Here is a 10314-nt window from a genome sequence, read left to right on the forward strand (position 1 = left end):
CAGCCAGGTGGAACATTTCTGTGCCACAACCTTACACTGCTACAACTGCAGCCTATGTCAGGAAGCCCTGCTTGAAGCATGAAGGTCTTAGGAGTGCTCCAAGACAGAGGAAGAGCTGACACGGCCAGTGAGCTGGCAGTACAGTTCCTACAGGCCATGGCAGGAGAATGAAAACCATGTGCAATATCCAGCAAGGAGGGGTAATTAGCTGTTGCTTAACACTCATGGCCAGGAATTGCAGCTGTTTCTCACTTCCTGGCTTCTGAAGGACTCAGCTCTGAAGGACTCTGAAGGACTTGGTCTCTGACATCAGGAGACCAAAATGGGGAGTCATATGAAAACAAGCTGCAGAAACACTGCTGTTAATGAGCAGAAAACTTGAGAATGAGAGGGCTGTGACATACAGCCAGAAAGGTAACCAGGAAAAATCAAACTCTCCCATTTTCTTTTGCAGCCTTGCTTACACACAACATTAGAATCTTTGCTTCTCTGCTTCCGAGGATGCACTTTGCTTACATTCACTGATGTGTAGCTTATTCTGTCATTCAGAACTTCTCTAAAACAGCCTTTGCACATAAAGAATGCTTCTGACATGACCTTAGCACCATCTCCAAACCAGGCACCTTGACACCACTGCAAACAGCCAAGCAATTGCTCTCTAGTTGTCAAATATATTCCCAAGAGAATCCACATTGCCCAGGAGAGGATGATTATGATTTTCAGTGACATTTTGGGCCAAGCACTAAACCGCCACTGGAAAGGAATTCTGCTCATCCCTGTCCTTTTCCCTTACCTTTCCAAAACCTTCCCTCAGGTCTGTGTCACGCGTAAGACCAGGATCGGTGTGATGATCCATCTCCTTGGCCCGGCTCAGTGGGAGGCCTGGAAATGAAAGCAAAGGTTTGTGTAAATCTCTGGCAGATGTCAAGCCCCCAAAACCACAATGCTGGACAACAGGCAAGACAGGTTCCAGATTGCAGAGCCCTCAGAAGACACAGAGACTGTGACTGAGAGCAGCAAGGTACAATGCCTAGAGCCTCTCCCAAGGGATGGGCTACTGGCAGCAGACATGACATTACTCTGCTGGCCAGCAGACTGAAACCTGCTGCACGATGAAGGCCCCAACCCCTGGATGCTGGAGAGCCTCTGTGTCTGACAGAGATGGGTAGAGATGGAGATTGCTCTTGACAGCAATTCTTATCTGCTCTTATTCATGCTGATATTAGTAAACATCTTCTTTTAGTTCCTAAAAGTCCCAGGTTCTAATACCTGGATGCATTTAGATCAACATTTTCTTCTCTTTGTTGGAATATTTTAGAGGACATGCAAAGAAAAACTTAGCATTGCAGGAGTGTTACCCAAACATGAACTGTGTTCTTGGCACCAGATAATTCATTTTCCCCGAGGGTTTCCTTCTGAACTGTATGAGACTGGGCCAATTTTGGGCCAGCCTGATTAAAGGCTGATTTTCTAATTGCAAGAAGAACAATGGAGCTCATTCTGAAATACTCTCCAACAGAGCTGTTAGAGCTAAGAGAACTAATTCTTTACATGGCTTCACAGAGGGTAAATTCATACAGCAGCCAAGCAGTTTGAGAGGAATCCCTGTCCTAAAATGGGATTTCTTCACCCTGTAGAATGCTTCAGTCAGTAATAAAAGGGAGACAGCTAAGGATTAATGATATAGGTCATTTCTAGTCCAGAATGAGTCCAGAAAAAAATGTCACCTTCCTTACTGAGCAATACTTCTCCCTAGCTGCATTAAGCATTCCAGCTGCACATCAGCAATTAAGGAGTCATTCCAAAGGGGCTGTACCCAGGATTTGCCAGAACTAACCCGGAGCAAAGGGACCAGGTCATCTGATCTCTTCTTCTGCATCAGCAGAATTATTTCTTCAAGTCTCATCTGTCCCATCATGACACAGCCAGAGATGGCAGAGGAACAACAACAGTGTCATTGGGGCTTTCAACTTGAAAGCATTGGCTGAGCCAGATGCACCAGAGAGTGCATTTTGTCTGGCCCAATTCCACTTGTCAGGGATCAGGCAAGGCAGGGAGGGAGGACAAGGCAGAAGGCATCTCCTCCCCCAGCCTCAGCCTGCAACACTGACACAGGCACAGAGAGCCGGGGAAGAGATTTGTCATGATGAACCTGCCATAGGTGGCTTTGGGCTTGTGCTGTCACAGGATGACAAACTCAGACCCTGCATAGGATGCATCCATTTGGAAGGCTCCTTCTCCCTGACAGGAAAATTTATAAGGACATTCTGTCAGAGGAGGTTTCTCTATTTCTGCCAATACAAAACCAGGCAATGTCCATTAATGTCCATCCCGTCTCAAAGGGTTCAGCTCAGAAAGTGCCCCAAGGAAAGGTTTTCTGCTACAAAAGCAGGAGGAAGAAGTGGGAAAATTTCTCATTTTGTGCTAAATGCCTTGTTTTCCTTACTAATTGTGACATTAGGAAGGCTGCAGGGAGATAAAAGGCATGTGCAGAATGGAGAGGAATATTTCCTTTTCCTGCACTGCATTTCCAGGGCCACGAGGTACTACTCCAGCTCCTGCCACTCAACACTTCAGACTGCAGGAATTTTCACTGCACTGCCAGAGAATACTCCCAGTGACTGGACTCTGGGAGAGTCCACTGAGCCCGTCAAGCAATTGAAATGCATTTAAAGAAATTTTTAAAAGAATGCGTTTTAATCAAGCTTTGCAAATGTCACCTCTGAGTCAAGACCAAAATGGTCATTTTAGGACAGACATGCCCTGTACCTACCTGCATGTTCAGAGTTTTCCTCCTTGCTTCTGCTGCTGGATCTTGGCCTGCAGAAAATGGAGGACAATGAACATGTGAGGAGGTAGAAAGAGAAAGGAGGGAATGGCTGTACCATGAAAAGAGGAAAACCGCCAGAGCATGGGCACTCTGATGAAGGAGGAAATGCAGCACAGAAACACACCAGGATGCAAAGCTGATTCATTGTCCTTAAGCTTTCCATTGCAGGAGTCACAGAGAGCTGGCCAAGCTCTGTGTGAAACAATAGCCAAGTCCAGCAGAGGACTCATCTTGAGGTGCTTTGAAGCCCTGCCTCCTCTTCCCCACCACCACCTCTGCTCTTGGCACATTGGTGCTGGCTTTGACATTGTGCTGGGTCATCATAGATGGGCAAAATGCCTAAATACATGGGACACCTGGCTGTGCAAAATAACCACACTTTGGGATGGGAACACACAGGTGAACAGCACACTGCAGCAGCAGCAGACACCTTGGCTTACCTCATCTCCTGGGACTCCTGGAATTCCAGCTGCGGAGAGCTTTGCAGAGAGCCCACAGCACTGCCAAGAGAGGGACTTACTGCCTTGCCTATGGGGGGGATCAGAGGTGGTCCCAATAACCCCTTCTTCATATCCCCTCCACTGGAATACAGCAAGGAAGCCTGCAAAGAGTAGAACACAGTGCTCAGATCAAGCATGCAGCCTTGTCCCCATTCATGCCTCAAGACATTTAGATGTGCATTTAATTGGGACCTGGCAGGAAAAGACAAGGCAAACTGATGGAGCAGCTTGGCCCAGGATGGGGAATGTTGACCTAGGAAAGGGAAGTGGTGAGGGAGATCCCAGGGCACACATTTGGCACCTCTCCCTTTGTGCTCAGTTTTCTGCATTCCCAGCTGGCATTCACATATTTGACATCAAAATGTTCTGAGGTGCCACTGCCTCCACCTGGAGGATAGGGTGTCATGGGAATGGGTTTAGATCACTATTCTCTCCCTGCCCCTTAGGTACCTCACAGCCAGTGCTGATCTCCAGTCATGTCCCCACAAAGCCATTCTGCGGGAGGCCAAAACCTGCTCTTCTCAAGCCCCTCATTTCTTCTGCTGCTGCCCTTCCCTCCTACACTTCCCCAGCAGCCTTTGAGACCAGATGCTGCTGCTGAGCTCGCAGGATGCTCACTGCTCTCCAGCCCCAACACATCCACCATCTCAGCCTCACTGGCTTTCAGGATGTTCAGCAGAGCTCCCTGCCCTGCTGCTCTCTGCAAGGTCTCTGCCTGCCCAAGTTCCTCCAGGGCCCCCATGCCATGGCCAGGAATGAGAATGGAGGCAGCAGGGGCAGATGCACACTCTTTGTTTGTATCCCATCATTTTTGGGCCAGCTAAAGAACCAAATCAAGACCTGTTCAGTTTCAGTGAGAGGGACAGTTCCTGTCAGGGAGACACTGGACCTTTCTCAGCAAGGCTGAAATCAAGTATCCAAGCCTTTGATTGGACATTTTGTCTACCAAAACTCTTGTTCATCTGCCTCCTTTTGCACCCCATGGCAAACCCAAAACAACTGCAGCTCCTGGCCCTGCTGACAAGGCAATTGTGTGCCTGGGCTCTGGGCTGCTCTCCCCATGGCCACTTCCCATCCCTTCCCTCTGGACAAAGCCATGCCACAGCACACAGCTGCCCAGAAGCTGATGATGTCTAGAAATAGCAGCAGAGACAACTGTGCAGAGGGCATGGCTGTACAAGTCAAAAGCTGAGACAACCTGGAACTGACTTTGCAGGACTGCCTGCTCCAGCAAAGACCTTGTTCCATCCCAACCAGACACAGCTGACAAAAAACACCACCAAGACATAGACATGGCTCACAGATACCCATAGGTTACTAAATCTAGAAGGACAGCTTGTCCAGATTGGACAACTTTAGCTGCTCTGACTGCTTGTTGGTGTTTTCTCAGCCATGAGACAGAGGAGGAACCACAACAGAGCCCAGAAACCATTCAAAGACCTCTCTTGTTATTGACACATGCTGAGGATATGAAGGCTGCACTCCACAGCCACTGCAGAGACAGCCTGAAGCACAGTGTCCAGCTAAGATCTTCTTTGGCTCAGCTGCTTCCCTGAGGTCACACCACAGGAAAAGATCTCCAATCTCTGCCTCCAGCACATAAACTGAAAATCTACTGCACAGGACGTAGTTTGGTCTCCTTACCTTATAACATTTTTCTTCTGAACTCTGCTCCTGGTGTTTTCTACTGTCATTATCATAGCCAGTGCCAATGTCCTTGTTCTCTTTCTCCATGCTGTACATTTTATTATTGTTAGAAGAAGGAGAGCTGATCCTGATGGGAGGCAATGGCTTTGAGGGAAGGAGCGAAGAGGGACATGGCCGGAAAGACGTGGAGAAAATGAACCTAGTCACGCCTGCAAAGTGGAGGAATTTTCACTGCACCACCAGAGAACACTCCCAGTGACTGGGCTCTGGGAGAGTCCACTGAGCCCATCAAAAAACTGAAATGCATTTAAAGAAATTTTTAAAAGAATGGGTTTTAACCAAGCATTCCAAATGTCACCTCTGAGTCAAGACCACAATGGTCTTTTTAGGACAGACATGCCCTGTACCTACCTGCATGTTCAGAGTTCTCCTCCTTGCTTCTGCTGCTGCATCCTGACCTGGAGAAAATGGAGGACAATGAACACGTGAGGAGGTAGAAAGAGAAGGGAGGGAATGGCTGTACCATGAAAGGATGTAAACATTCTTAGCATGGGCACTCTGATGAATGAGGAAATGCAGCACAGAAACACACCAGGATGCAAAGCTGATTAATTTTCCTTAAGCTTTCCATTGCGGGAGTCACAGAGAGCTGGCCAAGCTCTGTGTGAAACAATAGCCAAGTCCAGCAGAGGACCCATCTTGAGGTGCTTTGAAGCCCTGCCTCCTCTTCCTCACCACCATCAGTCATTCCTCAACTTGCATCCTAACTCCCCAATTCTGCTGTCTCTCCTTTTGGAGCCAAGTGGTTCCTACAGCCACACTGAAGCAGCAAGAGCTGCTCAGCTGAGACATGAGACTGTATGGAGGGCAGCTACTTTTGTACAGGTGCCAAAGCTTGACTTTGCCTGCTCGTGCCTAAACCTGGTGACAGTCTCATGCTACATGTGGTCAGAGCACTGCTGTCTCCGAGAATGCTATGACACCTCCTGGCTCTTTCAAGAACAGAAAGGCTTTTTACAACTCAGCTGCTAGGGGAGGATATTCAGATTGCACTTTAAAAGCCCTCCCAAAGATTTCCAATTCAAATGATACTTCTGTGTCTCCTTCTTTATTGTTATCACTCGGATAAGCTTGACAGCTACATTTTCTCTCCCATATCCAAGCCAATATCTTTCCATCAGGTACGGTCCTGTAACTCTTGTCTACCACCTTGCCCGCTTTGATCTTAAGCCCAGATCAAAATATTAAACATTGATCAGATTATACATCTATACCCCAAAAGTTCTCTGGCATCTCATTTCACAGTGGAGGCCCAGGCACAGAGAAATTATTCCTGATGTTTACAGAAGCAGCACCTGAATTTGCAGACCCCTCTCCAGTAGCCAGTATTGGCCCATACGTAATCTCATGGGTGCAGAAGTTAACAGTCAAGAATGACAGCATTCAAATATCTGCAGGACCCAGACCCAAGCAATTCACTTCCCAAAAAAGAGCACAACCATTACAAAGGGAATCAATAGCCAAGTACAGCAGAGGACCAATCCTGAGGTGCTTTGAAGCCCTGCCTCCTCTTCCCCACCACCACCTCTGCTCTTGGCACATTGGTGCTGGCTTTGACATTGTGCTGGGTCATCATAGATGGGCAAAATGGGGAATACACAGAGGTTTGCCTAAATACATGGGACATCTGGCTGTGCAAAATAACCACACTTTGGGATGGGAACACAGAGATGAACAGCACACTGCAGCAGCAGCAGACACCTTGGCTTACCTCATCTCCTGGGACTCCTGGAATTCCAGCTGCAGAGAGCTTTGCAGAGAGCCCACAGCACTGCCAAGAGAGGGACTTACTGCCTTGCCTATGGGGGGGATCAGAGGTGGTCCCAATAACCCCTTCTTCATATCCCCTCCACTGGAACACAGCAAGGAAGCCTGCAAAGAGTAGAACACAGTGCTCAGATCAAGCATGCAGCCTTGTCCCCATTCATGCCTCAAGACATTCAGGAACGCATTTAACTGTGTCCTGGCAGGAAAAATCAAGGAAACTGATGGAGCAGCTTGGCCCAGGATGGGGAATGGAAAGGGAGATGATGAGGGAGAGACCATGGCACATATTTGGCACCTCTCCCATTGTGCTCACTCTTCTCCAAAAGTGGCTTCATTCCCAGCTGGCATTCACATATTTGACATCAAAATGTTCTGAGGTGTCACTGCCTCCACGGGCATTTTGGATGTCATGGGAGAGGCTTTATAACTCCCTGCCTCTAAGGTACCTCACAGCCAGTGCTGATCTCCAGTCATGTCCCCACAAAGCCATTCTGCAGGAGGCCAAAACCTGCTCTTCTCAAGCCCCTCATTTCTTCTGCTGCTGCCCTTCCCTCCTACACTTCCCCAGCAGCCTTTGAGCCCAGATGCTGCTGCTGAGCTCTCGGGATGCTCACTGCTCTCCAACCCCAACACATCCACCATCTCAGCCTCACTGGCATTTAGGATGTTCAGCAGAGCTCCCTGCCCTGCTGCTCTCTGCAAGGTCTCTGCCTGCCCAAGTTCCTCCAGGGCCCCCATGCCATGGCCAGGAATGCGAATGGAGGCAGCAGGGGCAGATGCACACCCTTTGTTTGTATCCCATCATTTCTGGGCCAGCTAAAGAACCAAATCAGGACCTGTTCAACTTCAGTGAGAGGGACAGTTCCAGCCAGGGAAAAGGTCTGAGAGCTCTGCTGACAGCACAGAAACTGAAGATTGACCACACTGCACTTAGCTTGGTCTCCTTACCTTATGTCCTTGTCCCTCTGAACTCAGCTCCTCTTCTTTTCTCCTGCCCTCAGCATACCCAATGCCATCTTTCCCATTCTCCTGCTCTCTGCTGCATATCAGGCTTGGCTTGGTAGAAGGAGAGCTCTTCTGGATGGGAGGCAATGGCTTGGAGGGAAGGAGCATAGAGGGACTGGCCAGGGAAAACCTCTTGGCAAGCGGGTAGCCAGACAGGCCTGCAAAATGGAGACACAAAATATAAGAGAAACCAAAATGCAAACCCAAAGCATCTGAAGCTCCATATCTCGTGGGACACATTCCCTGCAAACTTCTAAACAGCTGCACAGGGCTACATTCTCTTGCTGGCCGACACTGGAGGCAGGACAAGGGAAAACCCTGACCCACTTCCACAGGGCTGCCACAGGAGCACCCTGGCCTCTGGGCTGCCCTGGGACAGCAGGGAGCCCAGAGCCCTGTGCTCTCCAGCAATGGCTCAGCTGCACATGCACCCTCCTGCTCCTCTCCCTGCCCCACAGCTGAGCAGCCCTCCAGCTCCACGGGGCACTGGCAGCAGCACAGCTCATTGCAGGGCCACATGCAGGGCACAGCTGTTCCCTGGCAATGTGCACAGGCTCTCTGGGCTGCCACAAGACCCTTCCTCCCAACAGAGATTGGCCCAGCTCCCCCTCACCTCTGTGTGAGGCTGAGCCATGCTCACAGGGGAAGAAGTGAGTTAGGTGAATTCCCACCTTTATCATTAACATATCTAATGGGTGTGGCACTCAAGGGGAAGAATTTTTAATTTTAGAGAAAATTTATTTGGGTTCATTTTTCATGGAACTAGCCTGCATTTAATTCCTATGAACAGTATGGAGCTGGCAAGTCTGAAGGGAAAAGGCGAAGGCTCCAATGATAAGAGGAGAAAATATTCCTTCTTCAGTCTGGCCTGTGAATCCACAGGAAAAACCCACACCGCTGTGACTGCTATTTCTGTAAACCACCAAGTCCTGTCAGCAACAGGCAGGCCTTATTGGTGTTTCTGTAGCACTGTAATACCATCCTCAGGGTTGGACCTGACCAGCAAGCAGAGGAAGAATGGGAAATTTATCTGTAGTGAGACCTGACATTGATGGCAAGGAAAGCAACAGGACTTGCGTCTCATGACCATGTCCAGTCTGTGCTCAGCTGTGGCCCAGTCCCTGTCCTGGCTGACAGTATGAGTGATTTGGCTGCTGTCAAAAAGGAGAAAGCAGAGTAAACTAATGACAGAATGTTGTGATGCCATGGGCATCCTTGCAGGATCATCTGTATCTGTCAGCCACCTACTCTGACCCAGAGCCAGCACTGAGCACCATGGAGCAGTTTTCCCTGAAATATGGTGGGATTGTTTTTCCATTTGGCTTCATTCTTTCAGCTCCTTCCTATGCTCACCTTTTCCTTCAGAGGTTTTTCCTTTTCTAGTAAACTCCATCTTTGAACCCGTGCTTCTGCCTGGCAGAAGGATCTGGGTTTGAATTTGGGAGCACTCTCAGTGTAGCCAGCGACAGGAGCTTGGTGCCCAGCCTCAGAACAAGGCCGGGTGACTCCGATCGCCAGCGCTCGGCACAGAGAGGCAGAGCCAGACGCGTCTGCTGCCGCTGCGGCCGTGCCAGCCACAACCTTCACAGCCTTCACAGCCCCAGCGTGGGGCTGCCCCTTCGTGACACAACAGCCCATGGGGCTGCCCCTTTGTGATGCACTAGACCGTGGTTCTCTCATTTCCATGGCTGCAAAACCCCACCCCAACTCCATCCCTTTCCCTTCCCTTCCCAAGGGCAGCCAGCCTTAAGCCCAGCCTGGCCACAGCTGAGGGTTTCACACTGTCTAGGAAGTAAACCCTCTCCAAAGCTACTTTTCAAGTCCTTTATTTCTGGAATTCCCACTCAGTTCTGGGTTGCAGCTGGTTGGTGTGGGAATTGGTTAATTTCTCTTCACATCAAACAAAGTGCTGGGACACAAACAATGGCACCATGCTGTGGAAGTTAAAGCAGCTCTGCACTCCCCAGTAGATGACCCCACAATTCAGCTGGCCGATAGCTTTAGGGAACAAATTGACCATCCAAACATTCCACTTTTGCTCTGCTTCATTGTTCCAGTGGTTTATTTCCTGCTTTCTTGATTGCAGAGACACCCAAACCCAACATAAACATCATCTTCCTCAAAACATTTCTGACCCTGGCAGTTCCTGACAATTCAAAATTTTCTTCATAGAAATAGCACTTGGCAGGTCATTCTAAAATACTCTCCAACAGAGCAGATAAAACTAATCATCCTTGATTTGGCAGAACTAAGCCTAACCCACGGGACACGTGGGTCTGATCCCTTCTTCAGCATCTGCAAAATTATTCTTCAAGTCTCATCTCTCTTATCTATTCAAAGATCTCTGCATTAGATGCCCCCAGAGTTCAGTGGGCTGACATGATCAGTGTATCTGTAGGGTGTAAATTGGCCATGCAAAGTTCTCCATTGTTGTGCAAGGGGTTTATTCCTGCTTTCTTTCCTGCAGACACACCCAAACCCAACATTACAACACCTGCCTCAAAG

The 10314-nt window shown here is 49.0% G+C and overlaps 1 protein-coding gene across 1 annotated transcript; it reads right to left on the bottom strand.

The window, feature by feature from the left end:
- Positions 1–2781: 2781 nt before the first annotated feature.
- LOC135278313 (uncharacterized) lies at positions 2782–9372 on the bottom strand. Its single transcript, XM_064384868.1, has 7 exons — positions 9163–9372; positions 7753–7967; positions 6749–6909; positions 5389–5435; positions 4975–5186; positions 3351–3431; positions 2782–2820 (listed from the first exon to the last, which is right to left on the bottom strand). The coding sequence occupies exons 1-7, from the start codon at positions 9200–9202 to the stop codon at positions 2782–2784; spliced, it is 795 nt and encodes a 264-aa protein (XP_064240938.1). The 5' UTR covers positions 9203–9372.
- Positions 9373–10314: the final 942 nt, after the last annotated feature.

This window comes from Passer domesticus, chromosome 11, assembly GCF_036417665.1.
Source record: "Passer domesticus isolate bPasDom1 chromosome 11, bPasDom1.hap1, whole genome shotgun sequence".
Lineage (NCBI taxonomy): Eukaryota > Metazoa > Chordata > Aves > Passeriformes > Passeridae > Passer > Passer domesticus.

What these genes read in the sequence shown, in the direction of transcription:
- LOC135278313 (XM_064384868.1), bottom strand. Translation starts at nt 9,202, where the DNA reads ATGGAGTTTACTAGAAAAGGAAAAACCTCTGAAGGAAAAG. An exon ending in CAGAGGGACAAGGACATAAG is followed by an intron (nt 6,910 to 7,752) that starts GTAAGGAGACCA and finishes TACTCTTTGCAG; the next exon opens with GCTTCCTTGCTGTGTTCCAG. An exon ending in CAGAAGAAAAATGTTATAAG is followed by an intron (nt 3,432 to 4,974) that starts GTAAGGAGACCA and finishes TACTCTTTGCAG; the next exon opens with GCTTCCTTGCTGTATTCCAG.